Source organism: Neltuma alba, unplaced genomic scaffold (assembly GCF_004799145.2).
Source record: "Neltuma alba isolate B1F8T4 unplaced genomic scaffold, ASM479914v2 tig00003593_pilon, whole genome shotgun sequence".
NCBI lineage: Eukaryota > Viridiplantae > Streptophyta > Magnoliopsida > Fabales > Fabaceae > Neltuma > Neltuma alba.
The window spans coordinates 20,951-48,008 of record NW_021633345.1 but is presented as its reverse complement, the minus strand read 5'-3'; the positions used below and the strand labels follow the sequence as shown (position 1 = coordinate 48,008).

At 35.9% G+C, this 27,058-nt stretch overlaps 4 protein-coding genes and 1 pseudogene across 5 annotated transcripts; all 5 read left to right on the top strand.

Annotated features, from left to right (window-relative positions):
* Positions 1-305: 305 nt before the first annotated feature.
* Positions 306-16,763, top strand: LOC114741980 (15-cis-phytoene desaturase, chloroplastic/chromoplastic). Of its 2 annotated transcripts, none has more exons than XM_028930224.1 (11): positions 306-439; positions 1,201-1,349; positions 1,444-1,563; positions 2,002-2,215; positions 2,343-2,445; positions 2,768-2,815; positions 3,668-3,713; positions 3,997-4,184; positions 4,427-4,589; positions 4,856-4,930; positions 16,602-16,763. In XM_028930224.1, the coding sequence occupies exons 1-10, from the start codon at positions 361-363 to the stop codon at positions 4,910-4,912; spliced, it is 1,167 nt and encodes a 388-aa protein (XP_028786057.1). In that variant the 5' UTR covers positions 306-360; the 3' UTR covers positions 4,913-4,930; positions 16,602-16,763. The 2 variants fall into 2 exon arrangements, 1 of the variants encoding a protein (XP_028786057.1); XR_003739815.1 differs by having other exon boundaries at positions 308-439; positions 4,856-4,964; positions 16,636-16,763.
* LOC114741979 (probable amidase At4g34880) lies at positions 9,820-12,543 on the top strand. Its single transcript, XM_028930223.1, has 5 exons — positions 9,820-10,330; positions 10,762-10,973; positions 11,221-11,457; positions 11,547-11,739; positions 12,018-12,543. The coding sequence occupies exons 1-5, from the start codon at positions 9,857-9,859 to the stop codon at positions 12,381-12,383; spliced, it is 1,482 nt and encodes a 493-aa protein (XP_028786056.1). The 5' UTR covers positions 9,820-9,856; the 3' UTR covers positions 12,384-12,543.
* Positions 14,321-16,496, top strand: LOC114741982 (15-cis-phytoene desaturase, chloroplastic/chromoplastic-like). Its single transcript, XM_028930226.1, has 5 exons — positions 14,321-14,511; positions 14,639-14,741; positions 15,064-15,111; positions 15,970-16,015; positions 16,299-16,496. Exons 1-5 carry the CDS (start codon positions 14,355-14,357, stop codon positions 16,494-16,496), a joined length of 552 nt encoding a protein of 183 aa, XP_028786059.1. The 5' UTR covers positions 14,321-14,354.
* Positions 16,764-20,087: 3,324 nt separating the features above from the next.
* LOC114741986 (probable amidase At4g34880) lies at positions 20,088-23,154 on the top strand. Its single transcript, XM_028930228.1, has 5 exons — positions 20,088-20,798; positions 21,231-21,442; positions 21,749-21,985; positions 22,073-22,265; positions 22,713-23,154. Exons 1-5 carry the CDS (start codon positions 20,256-20,258, stop codon positions 23,094-23,096), a joined length of 1,569 nt encoding a protein of 522 aa, XP_028786061.1. The 5' UTR covers positions 20,088-20,255; the 3' UTR covers positions 23,097-23,154.
* A 1,044-nt stretch (positions 23,155-24,198) lies between these two features.
* LOC114741985 (probable amidase At4g34880) lies at positions 24,199-26,718 on the top strand (annotated as a pseudogene).
* Positions 26,719-27,058: the final 340 nt, after the last annotated feature.

Below are 27,058 nucleotides of genomic sequence, written 5' to 3'. Positions count from 1 at the left end.
ATGTTTTTTGTTGCTCTCATTATGTGATTGGCTTGATTATGAAGTGATGCTGTGCTGTGAGATAAGAAGAACCTAACAAATTTCATGAAATTTTGTTGATAATTTTGGAGTAAATTGCATATGTGCTATAAGCTATTATTATGTCTCTCTCTTGATGTTTTCATTCTAAGTGATCTGATTGGAAGCTATCTATTCTAGATTTAGTAAATTGTTGTTGTGATTATCTGAATCCTGTTTGGTTGTATTTACTCATACTCTAAGAATATATCTTTTTTGTTGCCAAAGTCGGAGCATACCCCAATGTTCAGAACCTATTGGAGAACTGGCATTAATGATCGGTTACAGTGGAAGGAGCATTCTATGATTTTTGCTATGCCAAAGAAGCCTGGACATTTCAGTCGATTTGATTTTCCTGAAGTCCTCCCTGCTCCTTTGAATGGTTAGGTGTTCGCATTTACCATTGTAAAACTTAAAATAAGAGTTATTAGTGATCGCTATGATATTGAATGTTGTTTGTGTCCTTCTAGTGCTAGAAAACCTACGATACTAGAACTTTTCATTTGTCTGCTGCAAAACGTATGCTTGTGCTTGTGTTCGTGTTCTTCCTGTCTATGATATGGTAATGACTTCAAAACCAGAATTCAGTTGAATTGACTTTCAGTTCTGTTCAAAGTTTTAGCAGGAACATGCGTATTGAATTTTGAACAATAACAAGTCTATCCTACTAAGTAGGGTCGGCTACATAGATCGCATGACGTCATATCTTAATTTTCTGTTGAATTTTGAACAAATCTTAATTTTTCAGAAGGGCTAGCTGGTTTATCCAGTCAATCTGCAAACTTAGCTGCTAACATATGGGTTTTCTTTAAATAGAAAGCCCTTCAAAGAAATGTGTTTGCAATGGTCTAATCTTTCAGTTGTCCATGAACTTAAAGCAGAAACGAAGTACAAATATTCTAGTATTCTTTTTAATTGCAGTTAGTTTTCTGTGTTATATACATCATTGTGCGTGTGTTTGTGTGTTTCACATTCTATTTTTCCTGATAAGAAGATAATTTATCTTTTAAACAGAACCGACAGATGGCTCAGTTCTCCATTCTATATTTTAACATTTCTTGCATTCCTCTGCTGGGCTTCTGTTACATTTTTCTCTAGTTTTTCAGTGTTTTCTAGTGCTCATTCTGTGGTTTTGACTGATAGGAATATGGGCAATATTGAGGAACAATGAGATGTTGACTTGGCCAGAGAAAGTCAAGTTTGCTATTGGATTGCTGCCAGCTATTCTTGGCGGGCAGGATTACGTTGAGGCTCAAGATGGATTATCTGTTCAAGAGTGGATGAGAAAGCAGGTGTGACAATTCTTTTGGGGATCTAAGTAGCTTGGCTACTTCACAAACCAAGATCATGAGAAAGCAGGTGTAACATGTTTTCTCCTCATTGCAGGGTGTGCCTGATCGAGTAACTGATGAGGTGTTCATAGCAATGTCAAAGGCCCTAAACTTCATCAATCCTGATGAACTTTCAATGCAGTGTATCTTGATAGCTTTAAACCGATTTCTTCAGGTGCAATCATTTCCATTTCTCAAATAGTATTGTTTCAAAAGATTAGTTATACCCTGGATCATATTTTAATGGATGCAGATTAATAATTAGAAATGATGCATGAAGAGTCTTCATGCTTAAAAAATACAGTTCCACGTATCATGAGGAGCAAATGTGGGTCTTGTATTCATACTCCTGCTCAGCCTTCAGCTTCCAGTGACTCTCAAGAGTTTTAGTCGTTACCGGGATGGCATTCCACAGTTGTGTTCTATGCCATATATGGTTTTACCGGTGCTATTGCCATCATGAATTAATCTTTCTGCTACCCCTTTACTTCATTTTATGCACAAATTTTGCTTGGAATAATGAATAGAACGAATGGAGTATAGTCGTTTCTGTAAAGCATTACCCTTGCAAAGCAAAGCCTAATGGTTTGCGTGTTATTAAATATTCCAATAGGAGAAGCATGGTTCAAAAATGGCCTTTTTGGACGGGAATCCCCCGGAAAGACTATGTATGCCAATTGTTGATCATATTCAGTCCTTGGGTGGTGAAGTTCATCTCAATTCTCGCATTCAAAAACTTGAGCTGAATGATGAAGGGACTGTAAAGAATTTGTTATTAAATAATGGGAAGGTGATTGAAGGAGACGCTTATGTGTTTGCAACTCCAGGTACCATTTTTCTGTATCATCTCCTTGCAGTCCTTTTTCTTTTCTATTCTTTTTTTTTTTTTTTTCCTTTTTGGCTTTTGGCATTCTGTCTTTCTGTTTCTTCACATTCTTACTTTTGTTCAATTAGTTGATATCCTAAAGCTTCTTCTGCCTAACGACTGGAAAGAAATTCCCTATTTCAAGAAATTGGAGAAACTGGTGGGAGTTCCGGTCATAAATGTTCACATATGGTCAGTGATGACTTTTACTGTGGAAACCATCTTTTTGTCTTTGTGCTCGCCAAATTTGCTTTCACTTAATTGTTATAGTTATCGTCATTGTTATATATTGTTGCCGGCAATTGTATGTAGAGTTTAATACTCATAATTTAGTCACTGAGGAACATAAGATATTGGGTTATCAGACATCCCTTGCGATATGTGCAATATTACTTTTCGTTTTCTCTTTTTATATATTAATTAACCTTTCTTCTCACAACAAGAACAAAAGTATTTTATGATCTCAGAATTACTTTTCCCACTGGCTTGGTAACAAATATTGTGCCTCGTGCAGGTTTGATAGAAAACTGAAGAACACATATGATCACCTACTTTTTAGCAGGTCATTCTCTCACTTTGGATGAATTACAGTGTCTAGAAGGGATAGAAATTCTGTACGCTTCATGTCTCGTTTAATTTATGGCTTATAATTTCCTTTGTTAAGAAAACCAGGTTGGACCAACTGGTTCAAAAGGAAAACATTGGAACTGGATGGCCCTTTTTCAGTCTGGTCAGCCCATGAGCTGGAGGGTTAGAGAACTGTTCTAGTCAAACTTAATTGGTTTTTTCCTCTGTGGGATAGGCTGGTTTTCCTCTCCTGTCCATTGTAAATGCATTCTAGATGGAAAAGTACTATTGCATGTTATCAAAGCCAGTATTTGATGCATCAAAAGGAGGTGCTTATCACTTAGCCATGTCATGTGTTGTTGAATGTGGCCTTTATTATATTATTTGTCCACCATTGTAAGAAATTTATTTTATGTGCAAACCGTAGTCTCTTATTGTACTCATAAAGCCTCACTACCGTGATGACGATCATATTCTTTCTATAACACTCTTAGCACTCCCCAGAAAGTTGGAGCATTGATTTCACTAAAATTACGGACATCCTTTTATTTTGCCCCCTTGTTTGTTACCTGGGTGGTTGAAGTTTTGATTATTGATGAGGATTTTATTCATTGAGATGAGAAGGGTTTGTAGAGCGAGTTGACTTAGGGATAGGAGCATGTGGCAGGGTTTTTCTTGCAATTTGTGGACAATAATGTCTAATTATTTGTTACAACTGTTGATTTCTTTGTTATTGTTGCTTGAAAATAATCCTTTAGCTTCCAGCTATTTATTGACTACAAAATTTCTATCAATGATTTCTGGACCTTAACCTCCCAGATGTTCTTATTTTCTTTTCTTCATGCAGAAGTCCCCTTCTGAGTGTATATGCTGACATGTCAGTGGCTTGTAAGGTAAAAGCCACTTTTCATATAATCTTTTCTCAAGCCACCACGATGCATTTGTTCCCATACAATCTTTTCTCTCCTGTCATTTTTCTCTCTATTCACAAATCATTTTAGATTTCAGCTATTTATGTATGCTTTTACCGTATTCATATTTCTCAACATAATCTGCATATACACCCAATGTATGCTTATGATTTCATGTTAGGATGTAGTTGGAGTAAGGAGCTGAGTTTGTTGCCTCTGGTTTATATATGAAAAGTTCCTTTTCGTGTTTCATTATCTTACACAGGAATATTATAGCCCAAACCAGTCTATGCTGGAGTTGGTTTTTGCACCAGCTGAAGAATGGATTTCACGCAGTGATGAAGATATTATTGAGGCCACAATGAAGGAACTTTCCAAACTCTTTCCGGATGAAATTTCTGCGGACCAAAGCAAAGCAAAGATAGTCAAGTATCATGTTGTTAAAACGCCAAGGTTTGATTGATTTGCCATAGAGATGGATTAGTCCCTTTTCAAGTTCTTTGAATATTGACTGTCAAGTGTTAACTAAATGATGGAAAACATAAGTTATTATAAGATTGGCTTTTGTAGGAATGTTTTTTGCCCTTTTAGATTCTGTGTTAGATATATACGACTTATCACTGAACTAGTCAGCTAGTAACAGAAAACTATTACATTTTATTGACTTGCGATATTATTCTGAATATATTTGTCAGGTCTGTTTACAAAACTGTTCCAAATTGTGAGCCCTGCCGTCCTGTACAAAGATCTCCCATAGAGGGTTTCTATTTAGCCGGTGATTACACAAAACAAAAGTATTTAGCTTCAATGGAAGGTGCCGTTCTTTCCGGAAAGCTCTGCGCGCAGGCTATTGTACAGGTAAAGGTGGAACTGAAATGTCTCAATAGCTTGCATCAACAATATCATAATCTTTATCCATAAATTCTTTAGCTTTGGTAGAATCCTAGCATTGGGTGGGTTGAATTTTCTATCCATCCAATTCGTCCGTACTTTGGCTTGCAAAAAATCATACATTTTCTGGTGACATTATTTTAGAAGGCCATTGATGAATAAAGCACTTCAATTATAAATATTGAGGCACTTCCATCGAAGGACATCATGAATTCTTGTCCTGAAATGTGTAGGATTCTGAGCTGCTTATTGCACGGGGGCAGAGGAGGAGGATCGAAGCAAGTGTTTGATTAAGTCTGGAATTACACTTGTGGATAAGCATCGTTCTGAAGCTTTCATCAAGTCGCCATTGATCATATCATACCATTAAAGATTCAGCTTTTGCAACTATGGAGCCTTTTCATGGGGAGGTTTTCTAAATTCTTTATGGCAAATATCTACCTTGTAGACGATGTGGACAATAACACACAAAGAAAAACTGATTTTAGAATTGTATTAAAAAAAAAACCCGATTTTAGAATATATGTGATCATTACCTACTGTACCCTATTCGGCCTTGCAATGGCGGAGCCGGGAGGGAACCTCGTATAGCAGCAAAAGCATTCGCAGGAAGCTCTGGTTGGAGCGCTCATTTACTTGTAAGGTTATGAAGAATCAGGTTCTGTTACTGATATTCATCTCTCGAGTCTCAAAATGGTTTGTATCATACGTTAAGGATAGGGAATATATATATATATATATATATATATAATTTTCATGTAGCTGTTATTGTTAGCTTTATTTATTTATTTATTGCCAGCTTGCGTTCTCTATTTTTGTGTTGCGACTTGCGACAAATGCAGCTTTTTTTTTTTTTTAAAATACTTAAAAAGTTGTTTTTGAGTTTTGGTTATGAATTTGATTGACGTTACGCTATATTCATGGGATAATGTACCTTACAGGAGGAAAAATGACAATTAAAGATCTTGTTAAATTATTGATTTCAGTTACATATCTGCTATTATTAAAATTTTATTAGAGGACCATTAGGAGACAACCTTATTCTCGAGCGGATTATTTGATTTTCACAAATGTTTTATCTGTAATACATAACTGACTTTTATATGATTTTAGTGCTCTTGAAATGAAAAAAAATAAATTAATTTCAGAAATTGTGAGCATAATAGCTTTAAATCTTTATAATTATCATTATTGTTGCTTTTCATCAATTCATCCGGGTTCAGATCCTCTCAGTGGCCATTTTCTCCTCAATCCTCAGAAGCTCTAAATCGTATCCGTCCAATCAATCTAAAGGCTCACAAAAAGACATATCATCTAGATTTTAAATTTTATCTCCGCCGTCCAATATATTATAATCTTAGCCGTCCGTTCAAATCCCATTTTTGCCAAACCCCGGCGATCTGTTCCCTCGCACTCGCGGCACTCCGGTCTCCTTCACAGCCCTCTCCGGCTTCATGTCCTCCGTCTCCCACGAAGCACGGCATCTCGTACTCTCCCGTTCACCTACTCAGATCAAATTCTAGTTTAGCAAGTGAAGCGGTTGCAGGCCTTTTGCGATCTCTAACTTCAATCAATCTATACAAGAATTCAGTCAGAGAGCGGAGCAATGAAAGAGATAAATAGACTGCTGAGGCAGTCTTCCTCGGCTCCTGAGGTATAGGAATAGGTATATTGCCACTTGCATTTATGCATATTTCTTGCTGTCGATTATGGAGGAATATGTGGATGTCATTTCCATAGATAAAAGAGCAAGGTATGAGTTCACTGTGAAATTCATCTGTGGATGAGAAGCTCCGCATTAAACTTGCAAAGAGCGATTTCCTGTCGTTGATGATTAAGTGCCGTGAAGACGAGGATGTGAAAGTGAAGAAGCTGCAAGAGGCATGTTGGCAAATCTAGCTTTGAGCCATGTTCAACCACAGCATTTTGGTTGAAGCAGGGTCATATGAAATTGGTGAGGCTTCCCAAGTTTACATGGTACTAAAAAGATGGTTACTTCAATAATAAAATATTTGCATGGCATGCTGGTTTTATACGGAGGCAAGTAAATCCCGTCAACATAAATTCACTAAAACCCCATGAGAATATTTGAGGGAGGGAGTGAATGAAAGAATGGTAAGAAGAATGTCAAGTTTTCAGTGGGACTTAATTCTTGATGCTCACAAAATTCCAGATCGAATTTTCCTGCAGGCAAAGTTCTTAACTTGATTCTGAAGGATCCAAAGTCAATAAAAAGGCGACGATCTATTTTCTTGACTCACCAGCATAGACATAACATGAATGCTCCGTAGCCTGTCTTTCTTGTTAGTTTATGAATTGAAATGAAGCTCGTGTCCATCAACTCCATCTCCCTTCTGTTCCCGTGGTGAATTTGTCGTTAAAAAGATTTCATGATAGTGTGGTACGTGTAAACAGTGACGGGTTTTGTCGTGTAAGACTATCATTCTTCATATATGTTGATGATTTGGAATTGGTTCTCTCCTCTTGTCATGTCTATATACAATTATAATTTATACATGCGTATCTTGAGCGACGAGCATGTATAGGCTTGACGTATAATTGTAATATAATGGAAGAATTGAGTTCAACCACCGTAAACATTACATGTTTGAGTCCCATCTATCTGTCTGTCTCATTTCAGGTTTCTGGCAGCACAAAAGCAGTCACCTGCAAACAGGGAAAGTGTAGATTTTACTTGGAATAGTACTTAACCCATGAAAGTAATTTACTTTTGGTAAAATGTTCCTTTGGTTATTTTGTTTCTGATAGAAGTTGAAGAAGATCGACGCCACGTCCGCAATTGAGGGTTCAGTACGTTTTAAAAGGCGACAAAAACAGACGGCTACGATTTAATAAATTAAATGGCTCAGATGAGCTTCTGAGAAAAAATGCTGCTGGGGGAATCTGCTCCCCAGTTCGTCCTGGGCTCCCACTTCCTTTCGGCTTTGTGGTCACTAATGGCGTCTGAGATTGTCTCTTCAAATTATAAATTATTTGCACTTTCGATGGCACATGATTATCTCACTTTTATAATTTTTCAGTACTTTAAAACAATTCCTTATATTAAAAATATTTTGAAATGTCACTGTTGAATCTCAAAACTGCATGAAGAAAGAAAGATTAAAAAAATTAGGATAATCTTTTATTTTTTGTTGTCATCTTTCTTATAAAAAATTTTTCTATTTGCATAAAATCGTCTTAAAAACATAATAAATTTTCATGAATCATACATTCATACCCTTTAAATGAGCTTAAAAATTTGAATTTTGTAAATAAAAAAAAAACACAATATCAAAAGATTCGTCTCTATGTTAGATGATAAAACCAGGCACTACATGGTTGTTAAATGAGGGAAAAGAAAGATCTAATAAAGCCGAGACCCCACTCACCAACGTGATCAACGTGTTAATGAAAAATTATCAAATTCCATTCAATATATAATATTCGATCCTAATTATAAGACCTCGTTTATAGTCTACAAATAAGATTTTATAATTAGGACCAATTGTAGTACTAATAATATATCTGACTCGTGTTTTTCTATGAGAAAGAAGCATATTTGTTGGAAAGATTTTGATCTTAAAACTTCTGATTAGATAGAGATTATACTTAAATATAAAGTGACTTGAGAATGTTTTGAATTATACGAAAAAAATGATTATACTGTGGCAAAAGAAAATAATATTATTTTTTTTACTAATCATGTATTTTTTTAATTGAAAACAATCTTATTTGAGGGAAAGTAAATCCGCATGAATAAGGTGCCTTCCTCTTTTTACTTAAAAAAATTTAAAAAAAACCTTCAAATTCCAATGTGTTTATTGTATGATGTTATGGTTCATCCATGGACGATAATGCTGTCCATTCTTCCGTCAATTATCAAAACATAAAATCATTCATTGGTTCCCAGCATCCACTCCCGCCAAGGCACCAATGGGTAATGGCGCTGTGGCTTTGGGATTATCTTATTTTTTTTACCAAAGACTATGAATAATTATTTAATTAAGAAAAACAAAATAGAGAACATTTTTATTGAACTCAGCTACTTTAAGGGTTAATCCGAAACTCAAAATAGGACTTATTTAATAAATTTAATTAAATTAAGAAAGTTAAAAAAGTTAGTTAATTATAAAAAAAATATAATATTTTTTTTAAAACATCGTAATTATCTTTCTTAATATCTTTCTTCTCCCTCCTATTTGATTATGATTGTGGGAGTATTAATAAGAATAATTTTAAAAAAATTAATAAATGGGACAAATAGATCTTATATTTAAAATCAAAATTAACTCAATAATTAAGTTTTACATTAAGATTGGAGTATCTTTTTTATTCTTCAAAAAGAAAGCAGTTGTAATGAAAAAAATGGACGCTCATGTTTTTTTTTTATATATTAGTATTATAATCATGATAAAATTAGCATTACTAACTCTAAAATTTGTTATCACAAACTGTTGTTATGAAATTTTTCTAGTGAATATATATTTTTTTGTAAAATCTTATAGTAATTTTGGGAAGAAAAAAAACCACCGCACAAAGCATCGAAATTTGATTTCACTGCCGACGAGTCTGCTCACCCGCTGCTGCTCCCTCTCCTCACTCACTCTCTCATCACTTCCCATTCACAGCTTAGCCTCTCTTTTGATCTTCGGATTTTTTTACCCAAATATGTAAACAGTTAAAAAAATTTACTCAGGTACAATAGATCAAAAATATTTATCGAGATATTATACTTGAAAATCGTTTAGATTGTGATTGAGTTTAAATTTATATAGAACTTATTCTGATAAAAAATGAATTTAATAAGACCCACGTCATAAAATAACAGAACTCGTTTAACAAAAAGTAAATTCAGTAAAACCCACCTCACAAAATGGAACTCATTCTTTGAACAAAATCAGTGGGACTCATTAAAAAAAAAGTGAATTCATTTCTCTTCTAATTACATTTTTTTCCTCTGGACTCTGTGATCCTTCTACAATATGACCTTTTCTGTACACTCCGTACACTCTGTACGCTCTTTATTTTCAAACGGAGATCCAAGTCATTGACCATTGAAGGCTAAAACAGTAAATACGAAAAAAGTGAAAACAGACTTAAGGAAAAATGCTTCACCACGTCAAATTATCAAACCAACGCTTTAGGTGCAAGAGGAAAGTCAACGATCACTGTTTGTCATATTGGGGTACAAACCTTTGATCTTCCCATTCCTCCTCCTCCTTCTTCCTCCCTCCATGGCCACACAAGGCAAGCCTCTCTCCTCCTCAGATGTAAGAGAAGCCACGCTGAGCGATCTCCAACTCGCCTTCAGTAGAGATCAACTAACCTCCAGGCAGCTCGTTGAGTTCTACCTTCGAGAAATCGACAGGCTCAACCCTATTCTCAAGGGAGTGTTGGAGCTTAATCCTGATGCGCTAGCCCAGGCTGATGGGGCCGACCAAGAACGACGTCGTGCAGGACGTCCTTTGCCAAAACTGCACGGAATCCCGATTCTGGTGAAGGACAACATTGCAACTAAGGATAAGATGAACACAACGGCTGGGTCTTATGCTCTTCTGGGGTCTGTGGTGCCTAGAGATGCAGGGGTGGTCTCCAAGTTGAGAAAAGCTGGGGCCATCATCTTAGGGAAGGCTACTTTGAGTGAGTGGTCCAATTACAGGGGACATAATATACCCTCTGGCTGGAGTGCTAGAGGCGGGCAAGGCAAGGTGAATCACTTATCCTGCCAAAATTCATAAGGACTAATATACGGTGCACAAGCTTACATTCATGTCAAAATGTTAAAATCCTTTAGGTTTCAAGACTGATTCATCTTGTCATTGGAATCATAGAAGGGACTTTAGGATAAAGTGTTGGAACATCTGTAAATGAATGAGATATTGTAAAATGAAGTAATTTTTTTACAGCTGACAGTTTGTTCTGGTATATATGGATGAGCTTGAGAGGAGATGTGTCATGAATGGGCTATATTTTAGTACGGGCTAGAACCATAAGGCTTCATCAGTTGGGCTTGTGAGGAGTGGTTAATTATAAAGATGAACACTAGGGGTGTTGTGTTTGTTCTTTCTTCTGTGCTATCGGACCATAACAAGATACATGCTTTTTCTGTTAATGCCTTCATGTGTTGTTGTTGCTGCAGAATCCATACACAATGGGTGATCCTTCTGGTTCTAGTAGCGGATCTGCAATATCAGTTGCAGCAAATCTTGTAACAGTGTCTCTTGGTACTGAGACTGATGGCTCCATTTTATGTCCTTCCGATTCTAACTCTGTAGTGGGCATAAAACCAACCGTTGGTCTCACGAGTAGAGATGGAGTAGTTCCCATCACACCTCGACAAGACACAGTAGGGTAAGTCAACTTCAAGTGATACATTAAACACTTCCATCTGATCTTCCTAAACACGTCTTGATGTTTTTGTACAAATTACAAGATTTTGTGTGCTGTTTCCAAATGGGTTTATCTCATATGGTTAGAAGTGTGTAGTATCATGGAGGGCCAAATGGTAAAGTTTCATCTGCGATTTCTTTTCTGATATAGAAGAAAATTTGCATAAATATAATTTAACAAATGTGTACAATGGTGGGGAATGTCGCAGACCAATTTGCAGGACTGTATCAGATGCTGCATATGTTCTCGAAGCCATTGCAGGCGAAGACATTAGGGATAAGGCAACCATTGAAGCATCAAAGTATGTCCCAAAAGGAGGATATGCTCAGTTTCTGAGAATAGATGGGCTAAGAGGAAAGAGGGTTGGAATTGTGAGATTTTTCTACGAGTTTGGCAATAATACTTTCCGGCAGAAAACTTTAGAACAACACCTGGAGATACTAAGGTATATATATTGAAAACAACTATGAATGGCTCGAATCAGTTCTGGCAAATTGTTGAGGTGAGCTGTTAATACTTTGATTCATATTTTAGGCAACAAGGCGCTGTTTTGGTTGACAATTTGGTGATAGATAACATCAACGAATTCTTTACCAGCTCGAGTGAAGACATTGCAATGTCAATTGAATTCAAACCATCCCTGAACTCGTACCTTAAAAACCTGGTCGCTTCCCCAGTGAGAACCTTAGCAGATGTAATTGCCTTCAACGAGGAACATGCTGAATTGGTAAGGATGTTGTTACAACTTGATGTATAAGCTTTTAAACATACCATTTTGTTGCCCTAAAATATTGCTAAAAGTAAAAATGTTAAACATATCATTAAAACCTAGCATGGAAAGGCCACATGATTGTTACATGGTGCCACTTTTCCGCCTCGCATGATAGTTTAGGAGAGTTATAAGTTGTTTCTCCTAATATATGTGATTCCAGACACTAAAGTTAAAGTGATATAGTGAAAACAAAAGTTTTGGTAAAGAATTTGACAGTGTTCAGAAAATTGCAGGAGAGACTTGATGAGTATAACCAGGACTTTATGGTGGAAGCTCAAAAGACAAGTGGAATGGGGAAAATAGGAAATGAGGCATTATCAAACATGACAAGGTTGTCTGAGAATGGATTTGAGAAACTTATGAAGGTGAATAACCTAGATGCAGTGGCGATCCCTGGTGCAGTTTTTAGTCGTGTACTTGCCATTGGAGGTTATCCTGGAATCGTTGTGCCTGCGGGGTACGACAAGGACGAGCCATTTGGGATTTGCTTTGGAGGGTTGAGAGGGTCAGAGCCAAAGCTTATTGAAATTGCTTATTCATTTGAACAAGCTACTAAGGTTAGGAGGCCACCACCGCGCCTTCATGAGCTGAAAGCTTAAATTAAAATGAACAGATGATTCTGATAATTAACTAGATGCAATCAAGTTTGTTTGAACAAATAAGGAGTGAGTTCATTCGAAGTTTTATCATTTGTGCGTTGTACGGTTGTAGACTTGTAGTATCATTTACCAAGAATCTGAATCCAATGGTTGGGAAGTACAAAATTGCCCAATGATCAGTTAAAGCAAATCTAATCCCCACGCACAGCATATAGACGTATTAAATTTACAGGAAGATCATGCTAGATTTGTTATAATTAATTAATTCCAATTTCTTAATATATCCAAATTAACTAACTTTTAGCTTTTATGTTCGATGGCAGAGAGAGTATTATACTAGCATTAGTAATTATTATTTCGGTTTTTAATATAAGACTTTGTTTGATTTTTATTTTAATTCTAATTATAAAATCCCAATTTATTTTGTCTTTCATATTTATGCATTTTTTTCTAAGATAATCCTTTTAATAATAGTAGTTCTAGCTAATAAACTTGATTAGTAAGGATATTTTAGGAAAGATAACATCTATTTATTACAAACAACTAACTTAACTTATTTTCTTAATCTCTTCAAATTAATCAACTAGTTCTTATAATTAGGATCGGAAATAGTAGTTGTTAGCATATTAATAAAATATCATCAACACATGTGAAGTCATAATCAACACGGACACGGTGTCCTAAAAATTGATCACGCTTCCTATTCTGAGCTGAAGATCAAACTTCATTTAGTATATTAATAAGTCTACCCAAAGTATGTCCACATGGCAAACAACGAATAACCAAACATAGCATTTTAGGCTTTAGCCTTCCCGATCCAAATGTCTTTCTCATTTCTTCTCTTATTCTTTCATGGTAATGTCACTTCTGAATCGCTTGGTATTGTCTTCTCTCTTTGTTGTGGCCCCTTCACACTGTCTGGTATTCTCCTTTCATCAAAGGGCCTGTTTGAGTGACTTCCAAAAGTATGGTTTGGGAGGCAACACCATAATTGGGTGAAATGTCACCCAAACAGCATCAATTTTGATGTCATAATTTGAAACATGGTTTAAGAGAAGTAAATCTATTCTGCTTCTGACTCAAATTGGAGAGTATGATTGTGCTTGTCAGAGTAAATCTCAACAATAATATGACTTTAATATCCCTCAATTAATTTTTTATAACATATTAATCTTATATCTTATAAATAGATATACACATATTGATTATTCATTAATTATATTATCTTATGTATTATTAATTATGTTGGTAAAAATATATTATTAACAATTTTATTCCTTCAAATTAAAATATATCATAAAATCTATCTTTTATGTAATTATCATATTAACTTATGTCTTTTTTAGTAATTTGTATATATAAAAAGTACTTCTGATAATAACTATCCAAACATTCTTACTTCTCAAAATCACTTTTTCACAAAATATATTCTTCACAAAATTTATTCTCCCCAAAATCCATTCTCCATAAACTATTCTCCAAACTATGGTTTGGTTTCATCGAGACACCCCCTTAATATTACTTTTAACCTGACGTGGATGTTATAATTTATAGGCTTTGAAATGATAAAGTACAAAGGCGATAGGGCGTAGTCATTCATTTGGCACCGTGGGCCCTGCTGAAGCTACATGCACCGGCTCCCACCTTGCACTACCACCAGTGAAAAATCAGCAAAACGTACCATGATTCCAAGCAAACGTTAATGCCTAATGTCTTGCAATGGAGCATATATGTTGATTTGAAGTTTCCATCCCCACCTGTGACAGCAAGGAAACAACAATACATGCACTGTTGATTTCACTGCTCACTCTCTCTCATGGCTTCCCATTCACAGCTTAGCCTCTCTTTGATCTTCCCATTCCTTCTTCTTCTCTTCTTCTTCTTCTTCTTCTCTCCATGCCCACACAAGACAAGCCTATCTCTTTCTCAAAAATGGCCTTTTTGGACGGGAATCCCCCAGAAAGACTCTGTATGCCAATTGTTGATCATATTCAGTCCTTGAGTGGTGAAGTTCATCTCAATTCTCGCATTCAAAAAATTCAGCTGCATGATGAAGGGAATGTAAAGAATTTGTTATTAAATTATGGGAAGGTGATTGAAGGAGACGCTTATGTGTTTGCAACTCCAGGTACCATTTTTCTGTATCATCTCCTTGCAGTCCTTTTTCTTTTCTATTCTTTTTTTTCTTTCCCTTTTTGGCTTTTGGCGTTCTGTCTTTCTGTTTCTTCTTCACATTCTTACTTTTGTTCAATTAGTTGATATCCTAAAGCTTCTTCTGCCTAACGACTGGAAAGAAATTCCTTATTTCAAGAAATTGGAGAAACTGGTGGGAGTTCCGGTCATAAATGTTCACATATGGTCAGTGATGACTTTTACTGTGGAAACCATCTTTTTGTCTTTGTGCTCGCCAAATTTGCTTTCACTTAATTGTTATAGTTATGGTCATTGTTATATATTGTTGCCGGAAATTGTATGTAGAGTTTAACATTCATAATTTAGTCACTGAGGAACATAAGATATTTGGTTATCAGACATCCCTTGCGATATGTGCAATATTACTTTTCGTTTTCTCTTTTTATATATTAATTAACCTTTCTTCTCACAACAAGAACAAAGGTATTTTATGATCTCAGAATTACTTTTCCCACTGGCTTGGTAACATATATTATGCCTCGTGCAGGTTTGATAGAAAACTGAAGAACACATATGATCACCTACTTTTTAGCAGGTCATTCTCTCACTTTGGATGAATTACAGTGTCTAGAAGGGATAGAAATTCTGTACGCTTGGTGTCTCGTTTAATTTGTGGCTTATAATTTCCTTTGTGCTAAGAAAACCAGGTTGGACCAACTGGTTCAAAAGGAAAACATTTGAACTGGATGGCCCTTTTTCAGTCTGGTCAGCCCATGAGCTGGAGGGTTAGAGAACTGTTCTAGTCAAACTTAATTGGTTCGTTTCTCTGTGGGATAGGCTGGTTTTCCTCTTCTGTCCATTGTAAATACATTCTGGATGGAAAAGTACTATTGCATGTTATCAAAGCCAGTATTTGATGCGTCAAAAGGAGGTGCTTATCACTTAGCCATGTCATGTGTTTGTTGAACGTGGCCTTTATTATATTATTTGTCCACCATTGTTAGAAATTTATTTTATGTGCAAAACTTAGTCTCTTATTGTACTCATAAAGCCTCATTACCATGATGACGATGATATTCTTTCTATAACACTCTTAGCACTCCCCAGAAAGTTGGAGCATTGATTTCACTAAAATTACGGAGACCCTTTTATTTTGCCCCCTTGTTTGTTATCTGGATGGTTGAAGCTTTTATTATTGATGAGGACTTTATTCAGTGAGATGAGAAGGGTCTATAGAGCGGGTTGACTTTGGGATAGGAGCATGTGACAGGGTTTTACTTGCAATTTGTGGACAATAATTTCTAATTATTTGTTACAAGTGTTGGGGATTTCTTCGTTACTGTTGCTTGAAAATAATCCTTTAGCTTCCAGCTATTTATTCATTACAAAATTTTTATCAATGGTTTCTGGACTTTAACCTCACAGATGTTCATATTTTCTTTCCTTCACGCAGAAGTCCCCTTCTGGGTGTATATGCTGACATGTCAGTAGCTTGTAAGGTAAAAGCCACTTTTCATATAATCTTTTTCCAAGCCACCACGATGCATTTGTTCCCATGCAATCTTTTCTCTCCTGTCATTTTTCTTTCTATTCGCAAATCATTTTAGATTTCAGCTATTTATGTATGCTTTTACCGTGTTCATATTGCTCAACTTAATCTGCATATACACCCAATGTATGCTTACGATTTCATGTTAGGATGTAGATGGGGTAAGGAGATGAATTTGTTGCCTCTGGTTTATGTATGAAGAGTTCCTTTTCGTGTTTCATTATCTTACACAGGAATATTATAGCCCAAACCAGCCTATGCTGGAGTTGGTTTTTGCACCAGCTGAAGAATGGATTTCACGCAGTGATGAAGATATTATTGGGGCCACAATGAAGGAACTTTCCAAACTCTTTCCGGATGAAATTTCTGCAGACCAAAGCAAAGCAAAGATAGTCAAGTACCATGTTGTTAAAACGCCAAGGTTTGATTGATTTGCCGTAAAGATGGATTAGTCCCTTTAAGTTCTCTGAATATTGACTGTCAAGTGTTAACTAAATGATTTGGTTTCATCTAAACACTCCTAAGTCGAATTACACTTGTGGATAAGCATCGTTCTGAAGCTTTCATCAAGTCACCATTAATCATATCATACCATTAAAGATCCAGCTTTTGCAACCATGGAGCCTTTTCATGGGGAGATTTTCTAGATTATTTGTGGCAAATATCTACCTTGTAGACGATGTGGACAATAATACACAAAGGAAAACCGATTTTAGAATTGTATTTTTTTAAAAAACCCGATTTTAGAAGATATGTGATCATTACCTACTGTACCCTATTCGGCCCAATGGCAAAGCCGAGAGGGAACCTCGTATAGCAGCAAAAGCATTCGCAGGAAGCTCTGGTTGGAGCACTCATTTACTTGTAAGGTTATGAAGAATCAGGTTTTGTTACTGATATTCATCTCTCGAATCTCAAAATGGTGTGTATCATACGGTAAGAATATGAAATATATATACACACACACATATATATAATTTTCATGTAATTTTTATTGTTGGCATTATTTATTTATTTATTTATTGCATGTTGAGTTCTCTGTTTTTGTGTTGCGACTTGCCACAAATGCAGCTTAAAAGAAAAAAAACTAAAAACTTGTTTCTGAGTATTGGTTATGAATTTGATTGAAGTTACGATATACTCATGGGATTATGTACCTTACAGAAGGAAAAATGACAATTAAAGATCTTGTTAAATTGTCGATTTCAGTTACATATCTGCGATTATTAAAATTTTATTAAAGGACCATTAGGAGACAACTTTATTCTCGTGTGGATTATTTGATGTTTATAAGTGCTTTATCTATAATACATAATTGATTTTTATGTGATTCCAGTACTCTTGAAATGAAAAAAAAAATCAAATTAATTTCGGAAATGGTGAATATAATTGCTTTAAATCTTTATAATTTTCATTATTGTTGCTTTTGATCAATTCCTCCTGGGCTCCCACTTTCTTTGGCTATGCTTTACAATTCAATGTTGTCTTTTGGCTTTGTGGTCACTAATGGCGTCCGAGACTGTCGCTTTGTGATTCAATAGTACATGATTATCTAAATTTTATAATTTTTCAGTATTTTAAAACAATTCCTTAGATTAAAAATATTTTGAAATATCACAATTGAATCTCAAAACTACATGAAGAAATAAAAGGGGGAGGGGAAGGAACAATCTTTTATTTTTAGTTGTAATTTTTCTTATAAAAAGTTTCTTTATTTGCATAAAATTGTCTTTGAAACATGATAAATTTCCATAAATAATACATTCATACCCTTTAAATGAGCTTAAATATTTGAATTTTGCAAATAAAAAAAACGATATCAAAATATTCATCTCTGTGTTAGATGATAATGATAAAGCTAGGTACTAAATGGTTGTTAAATAAAGGAAAAGAAATATCTAATAAAGCCAAGACCCCACTCACCAACGTGATCCACATGTTAATAAAAAATCATCAAACTCCATTCAATATACTAATAATATATTTGAAATTGTCTCATGCTTGTTAAGAAAATTTTAACCTTAACATTCCTAATATATTAATATTAAATATAAAATGCCTCAAGAATATTCTGAATTATATTAAAAAAATATAATTATATTTTGGCAAAAAAATAATAAAATTTTTTGTTAAATATTTGTATTTTTTATTAAAAGTAATTTTATTCCAACCACACGCTGAAAGTAAATCGGCATGATTAAGATGCCTTCCTTTTTCTTACTTTAAAAAAAAAAAAAAAAAAGCTTTCAAATTCGAATGTGTTTATTATATGATGTTGTGGTTCACCCATGGATGATAATGCTGTCTGTTCTGTGGGCAAGGGCAACACTCTTCTGTCAACTATCAAAGCGTGCAATCATTCATTGGATCCCGCCGTCCACTCCCGCCAAGGCACCAACGGGTAATGGCGCGGGTGGCTTTGGGATTATCTTTTTTTGTTGACCAATGACTATGAATACTTATTCAATTAAGAAAAACAAAATAGAGAATATTTCTTGATAATCAATTCAGAGTTGTAATAATATTCATCTCTGTGTTAGATGATAAATGATAAAGCTAGGTACTAAATAGTTGTTAAATAAGGGAAAAGAAATACTCCCTCCGTTCCTTATTATAAGAGACATTTGGTGTTTATAGCATGTTCCTATATATAAGAGACACTTAAAAGTTGTCTCTACTTTTTTGTGTTGATTTTCTATTTTACCCATATTTATTGTCTCCAACTCACACTCTCTCTCCTTCCCACTTCTCTTTCTTTTAATAAATTACCATTGTTCTCTCTCCTTATTAATGAGGGTATTTTTGGAAAAAAATTATACTTTTTACATATTAATTGTTCTTAACTAATTTTAACTGTTTTTTGATCAACGTAATTCGGTTATTCGTCTCTTATAATAAGGAACGGAGGAAATATCTAATAAAGCCAAGACCCCACTCACCAACGTGATCCACATGTTAATAAAAAATCATCAAACTCCATTCAATATACTAATAATATATTTGAAATTGTCTCAAGCATGGCTGTTAAGAAAATTTTAACCTTAACATTCCTAATATATTAATATTAAATATAAAATGACTCGAGAATATTCTGAATCATATTAAAAAAATATAATTATATTTTGGCAAAAAAATAATAAAATGTTTTTGTTAAATATTTGTATTTTTTAATTAAAAGTAATTTTATTCCAACCACACGCTGAAAGTAAATCGGCATGATCAAGATGCCTTCCTTTTTCTTACTTTAAAAAAAAAAAAAAAGCTTTCAAATTCGAATGTGTTTATTATATGGTGTTGTGGTTCACCCATTGATGATAATGCTGTCTGTTCTGTGGGCAACACTCTTCTGTCAACTATCAAAGCGTGCAATCGTTCATTGGATCCCGCCGTCCACTCCCGCCAAGGCACCAACGGGTAATGGCGCGGGTGGCTTTGGGATTATCTTTTTTTGTTGACCAAGACTATGAATACTTATTCAATTAAGAAAAACAAAATAGAGAATATTTCTTGATAATCAATTGTCTATTTTATACAAAAGAGATATAAAGAAGTACTTCTAAAAGTTCAGAGTTGTAATTGAAAAAAATGGACGCTCCTTACCCCAAAAAATGGGCGCTCATGTTCTTTTTTTATATTAGTATTATAATCATGGTAAAGTTCGCATTTCATCCTAACAATCTTGAAACTTATTATTATAAACTATTCAGTGATTATAAAATTTTTTAAGAAAAAAAAAGCTAAAAATTATTAAATCTCAAATTATGTTTAGTAATAGTATTTTATTTGGTATTAACAATACTAAATTTATAAATAATAACAAATTTTTGTTAATATTTCTTATTTAGTATTTAGTAATTTTCAGGTTTTTTATTTTTTTAATAAATATTTTTTTCCTTAAAATCTTATAGAATCTTGGTTAATTGGTATTACTCCTATTTCTCACTTTGCATCGAGCAAGCTCATGAGACACACGTTCTCTGACAGCAAACATTGTCAGCAGTCAACTGCGCACTGGGTTCTTGGGATTTTAAGTTTGCTTTCAGATTAGACGTAAAGGAGGAATTTTGTTCTACAAAAGGCAGCTCTTAGCCTCTTAGTTCCCACCACCGCTACCCAAAGCATCGAAATTTGATTTCACTGCTGACGAATCTACTCACCTGCTGCTGTTCCCTCTCCTCACTCGCTCTCTCATGGCTTCCCATTCACGGCTTAGCCTCTCTTTGATCTTCCCCTTCCTCCTCCTCCTTCTTCTGCTCTCCGTGGCCACACAAGGCAAGCATCTCTCCTTCTCCAATAGAAGAGAAGCCACGCTCAGCGATCTCCAACTCGCCTTCCGTAGAAATCAACTAACCTCCAGGCAGCTCGTTGAGTTCTACATTCGAGAAATCCACAGGCTCAACCCTATTCTCAAGGGGGTGTTGGAGCTTAATCCTGATGCGCTAGCCCAGGCTGACAGGGCCGACCGAGAACGACGTCGTGCAGGACGTCCTCTGCCAAAACTTCACGGCATACCGATTCTGGTGAAGGACAACATTTCAACCAAGGACAAGATGAACACAACGGCTGGGTCTTATGCTCTTCTGGGGTCCGTGGTGCCTAGAGACGCAGGGGTGGTCTCCAAGTTGAGAAAAGCTGGGGCCATCATCTTAGGGAAGGCTACTTTGAGTGAGTGGTCCAGTTACAGGGGACATAATATACCCTCTGGCTGGAGTGCTAGAGGCGGGCAAGGCAAGGTGAATCACTTATCCTCCCAAAATTCATAAGGACTAATATACGGTGCACAAGCGTACATTCATGTCAAAATGTTAAAATCCTTTAGGTTTCAAGACTGATTCATCTTGTAATTGGAATCATAGAAGGGACTTTAGGACAAAGTGTTGGAACATCTGTAAATGAATGAGATATTGTAAAATGAAGTAATTTTTTTTACAGCTGACAGTTTGTTCTGGTATATATGGATGAGCTTGAGAGGAGATGTGTCATGAATGGGCTATATTTTAGTACGGGCTAGAACCATAAGGCTTCATCAATTGGGCTTGTGAGGAGTGGTTAATTATAAAGATGAACACTAGGGGTGTTGTGTTTGTTCTTTCTTCTGTGCCATCGGACCACAACAAGATACATGCCTTTTCTGTTAATACCTTCATGTGTTGTTGTTGCTGCAGAATCCATACACAATGGGTGATCCTTGTGGGTCTAGTAGCGGATCTGCAATATCAGTTGCAGCAAATCTTGTAACAGTGTCTCTTGGTACTGAGACTGATGGCTCCATTTTATGTCCTTCCGATTCTAACTCTGTAGTGGGCATAAAACCAACTGTTGGTCTCACTAGCAGAGATGGAGTAGTTCCCATCACACCTAGACAAGACACAGTTGGGTAAGTCAACTTAAGTGATGCATTGAACACTTTCCATTTATCTTCCTAGAAACGTCTTGATGTTTTTGTACAAATCACAAAATTTTGCGGGTTGTTTCCAAATGGGTGTATCTCATATGGTTCAAAATATGTCATCTAATCTCATGATTCTTTTCCTATTCTTTCTTAATCATACTGATATTTTTCATTCAATTTTGAACAAGTTTAATCATGTGAAGATTAGAATGTTAAAGAATTCCATTGTTAGAAGAAAATTTGCAATAAGGATAATTTAAAAAATGTGTACAATGGTGGGGAATGTTGCAGACCAATTTGCAGGACTGTATCAGATGCTGCATATGTTCTCGAAGCCATTGCAGGCGAGGACATTAGGGATAAGGCAACCATTGAAGCATCAAAGTATGTCCCAAAAGGAGGATATGCTCAGTTTCTGAGAATAAATGGGCTAAGAGGAAAGAGGGTTGGAATTGTGAGATTATTCTACGAGTTTGGGAATAATACTTTCCTGCAGAAAACTTTTGAGCAACACCTGAAGACACTAAGGTATATATTGAAAACTATTAATGATGGCTCAAATCAGTTCTGGCAAATTGTGGAGGTAAGCCATTAATACTTTGATTCATATTTTAGGCAACGAGGCGCTGCTTTGGTTGACAATTTGGTGATAGATAACATCAACGAACTCTTTACCAGCTCGAGTGAAGGCATTGCATTGTCAATTGAATTCAAACTATCCCTGAACTCATATCTTAAAAACCTGGTTGCTTCCCCAGTGAGAACCTTAGCAGATGTAATTGCCTTCAACAAGAAGCATGCCAAATTGGTAAGGATGTTGTTCATGTTTGATATGCATGGAAAACTATATATAACCTGTTTGAGCTATACTTAGTTACAACTTGATACATAAGCTTTTAGACGTATCATTTTGTTTCCCTAAAATATTACTAAAAGTGAAAATGTTAACGTATCATTAAAACCTGGTATGTAAAGCCACATGATTGTTACATGATGCCACTTTTCCCCCTCGCATGATTCTCATTGCCCTAAATTATTAGGTATCTTGTGACTATCACATGGTTTAACTGTTATGTAATGTTTTCGCATCTGTGATACTTAAGAGTAAAGTATTTCATTTTACTGTCTGCGTAATAAAACGTTATTAGACTACAGTTTAGGAGAGTAATATATAGTTTCTCTTAATATATATGAAAGTGATACAGTGAAAACAAAAGTTTTGGTAAAGCACTTGACAGTGTTAAGAAAATTGCAGGAGAAACTCGATGAGTATAACCAGGACTTCATGGTGGAAGCTCAAAAGACAACGGGAATGGGAAAAATAGAAAATGAGGCATTATCAAACATGACAAGGTTGTCTGAGAATGGATTTGAGAAACTTATGAAGGTGAATAAACTAGATGCAGTGGCGATCCCTGGTGTAGACTTTAGTCCTGGTGTAGACTTTCGTCATGTACTTGCCATTGGAGGTTATCCTGGAATCGTTGTGCCTGCGGGATACGACAAGGACGAGCCATTTGGGATTTGCTTTGGAGGGTTGAGAGGGTCAGAGCCAAAGCTTATTGAAATTGCTTACTCATTTGAACAAGCTACTAAGGTTAGGAGGCCACCTCCGCGCCTTCAAAAGCTAAAAGCTTAAATTAAAATGAACAGATGATTCTGATAATTTATGTAATAAGTTTGTTTAAACAAGTAAAGGGTGAGTTCATTCGAGTTTTATCAGAATTGTATGTTGCGGTGAATTTGTACGCTGTAGTCATCATTTGCCGCACATTGAAACCCGCGCACAGCATATAAACATACTAAATTTGCAGAAAAATCACTTATAATTAATTAATTTGACTTTCTTAATATATCTAAATTAATTAACTTCTAGCTTTTATAGTAGGTAGCAGAGAGAGTACCATGCTAACATTATTAATTAATTATCGGCGTACTAATAAAATGTCATGAACATATGTGAAGTCATAAAAAATGATCAAACTTCATTTAATATATTAATAATTCTACCCAAAGTGTATCAACATGGTAAACAACCAATAACCTAGCGTGGCATTTTAGGCCTTATCCTTCCCAATCCAAGTGCGTTTCTCATTCCTAATCTTATCCTTCCATGGTAGTGTCACTTCTGAATCACTTGGCATTGTCTTCTCTCTTTGTTGTGGTCCCTACACACTGCCCCATATTCTCCTTTACCCACTAAATATTACTTTTAAGTTTTAACCCGACCTGAATATTACGATCTCCGGTGCTTAATATAAGATGTAGTTAACTAATTCAAGAAGATTAAAAAAATTAATTAGATTAGTTATTTGTAATAAACATGTATTGTGTTTCCTAAAATATCTTTACTAATAATATATACTAGCTAAAATTATCATTTGATAGAACATTTAATATGTATAACCTATAATAACTATTTTAAAAAAAATAAATATAAAAATAAAATAAATTACTCTTTTATATTTAAAATCAAATTAAAAGTCTGTCAACATGATCTGTAAGCTTTGAAATGATCAGGTACAGAAGCGACAGAGCATAATCGTCATTTGGCACCGTGGGCCCTGCTGAAGCTACTTGCAGTGGCTCCCACCTTGCACTGCCGCCACTGAAAAATCAGCAAGACGTACCATGATTCCAAGCAAACGCTAATGCCTAATGTCTTCCAATGGAGCATATATGTTGGTTTGAGGTGTCCATCCCCACCTGTGAGAGCAAGGAAACAATACACGCACTGTTGATGTCACTGCTCACTCCCTCTTATGGCTTCCCATTCACAGTTTAGCCTCTCTTTGATCTTCCCATTCCTTCTTCTTCTTCTTCTCCTCTCTATGCCCACACAAGGCAAGCCTGTCTCTTTCTCAAATATAAGAGAAGCCACGCTCAGCGATCTCCAACTCGCCTTCCGTAGAAATCAACTAACCTCGAGGCAGCTCGTTGAGTTCTACATTCGAGAAATCCACAGGTTCAACCCAATTCTCAAGGGGGTGTTGGAGCTTAATCCTGATGCGCTAGCCCAGGCTGACAGGGCCGACCGAGAACGATGTCGTGCAGGACGTCCTCTGCCAAAACTGCACGGCATACCGATTCTGGTGAAGGACAACATTTCAACCAAGGACAAGATGAACACAACGGCTGGGTCTTATGCTCTTCTGGGGTCCGTGGTGCCTAGAGAGGCAGGGGTGGTCTCCAAGTTGAGAAAAGCTGGGGCCATCATCTTCGGGAAGGCTACCTTGAGTGAGTGGTCCTATTTCAGGGGAAATAATTTACCCTCTGGTTGGAGTGCTAGAGGTGGACAGGGCAAGGTGATCTACTTCTCTTTTGTCCCTTCTTCTATGTGTTTTTGCTTTTCTACGGTGTAATACTGGGGAGTACTGATGTAAGACGCCCAAGTTTATCTACATGTCAAAGTGACTAGATGTCTTAAACTTTTCTGAAGATTGTATCCACATTTAAATATTGCTGAAACGTGTGATGAATTTAAGGAGGAAAAAAAAAACAGAGAGAGAGAGAGAAGAAGGAGCTGCACAGAACCCTATAAAATGTATGAAAACGATTGATGTCTCCATGTGTTGTGTTCACTGTAGAACCCATACACGATGGGCGATCCTTGTGGATCTAGCAGCGGACCTGCAATATCAGTAGCAGCAAATCTTGTAGCAGTGTCTCTTGGTACTGAGACTTTTGGCTCCATTTTATGTCCCTCCAGTTATAACTCCGTAGTGGGCATCAAACCTACTGTTGGTCTCACTAGCAGAGATGGGGTGGTTCCAATCTCCCAAAGACAAGACACAGTAGGGTAAGTTAATTTCAATCGTCAGTTGCATTTACATGTCTCAATGTTCTTTAAACAGATCACAAAATTTGTGTAGTGCTCTGGTATAATATGAATGTCTCCTGAAGCTTGAAACATGTCATTTAATCAAGTAAATAGATCTGTTATCAGTTTGTTTTGTTAGAACCATGAATATTCAAATGTTAAGACAAACGATATTATTGTGCAATTGGATTTTCTGACAGAGACAAGATTTTGAATGTGGGAATGCCTTTAACAATTGTGCAATGGTGTGGGATGGTGCAGACCTATTTGTAGGACTGTCTCAGATGCTGCATATGTTCTTGAGGCCATTGCAGGCGTTGACGTACGTTAGGGATAAGGCAACAATTAAAGCATCAAAATATGTCCCAAGAGGTGGATACACTCAGTTTCTGAGAAAAGACGGTCTAAGAGGTAAAAGGATAGGGATAGTGAGGTACTACTACAAGTTTAACGGTACTTCGCTGCAGAAAACTTATGAGCAACACCTAAAGACACTAAGGTAATGAAAACCATCATGCATCGTTTAAACCATGCTAGTGAATTGCTGCAACAAGTTGCTAACACTTGGAATCACATTTAGGCAGCAAGGGGCAGTACTGATTGACAATTTGGAGATAGATAACGTTGAAATAATCGAGGATGCGGGATATGAATTCACTGCTTTGCATGCTGAATTTAAAATAGCCTTGAACTCATACCTTAAAGCTTTAGTTAATTCTCCAGTGAAAACCTTAGCAGATGTGATTCACTACAACAACAAACGCGCAGACTTGGTAAGCAAGTTGTGTATAACCCCATTCTTTATATATGTTAAAATATTAATTACCTTTTAAGGTCCATAGGTCAAAATTAATATTAGACAGTAACCAAGAAAATTGTATATATTTCTTCTTACTATAGATAATATAGCCACTTGAGTCTAAATTGAAATGATTAGATATATGATTAAATATTTAAAACTGAAGTCGGCATGGAGGATTTGACCGTTTGAAGTAATTGCAGGAGAAAACTGAAAAGTACAGCCAAGACGTTATGTTGGCAGCTCAGAAGACGAATGGAATTGGGAAGAAAGAACGGGCAGCATTATTAGTCCTGGCATGGCTGTCCAAGAATGGAATCGAGAAAGTCATGAAAGTGAATAAACTAGATGCAGTGGTGACCTCTGGTTTTGATTTTGCTACTGTACTTGCCATTGGAGGGTATCCAGGAATTACTGTGCCTGCAGGTTACAATGAGGGCGAGCCAGTGGGAATTTGCTTTTCAGGTTTGAGAGGTTCAGAACCAAGGCTGATTGAGATTGCTTATTCATTCGAGCAAGCAACTAAGCTTAGGAGGCCACCACCACTTCATAAGCTGCGAGCCTAAATTAAATATCAGCATATCATCCTGATGAACAAATGTTCTGATAATTAATCATCAATAAATAAGTTAATTCGAACAATAGTGTCTTTGTTTTCTAATTAATCAACAACTAAAGACACCAAACAATGGATTAAAACCAAAAAAAAGAAAAGGAAATTCTTTTCTTCTGATGCTTGAAGACTCCTTATTTCTCTAAATTTATAGAAATAGAATAATGAATTTACCCATAATGGACGGTAAAACTCGAAATATCTTTATCTATTATTTATGGCAATGTATATATGTCGAAACATTGTTATCCTAGAGACGAAGCTTTGAACAGGAACAAACACCAATCTGATGATCATCACATACACATGTAAGTCTGTATCAGTTTCAGCGCAGCGAATATGGCTGAAGATGCCGAGGACGCAATTGAA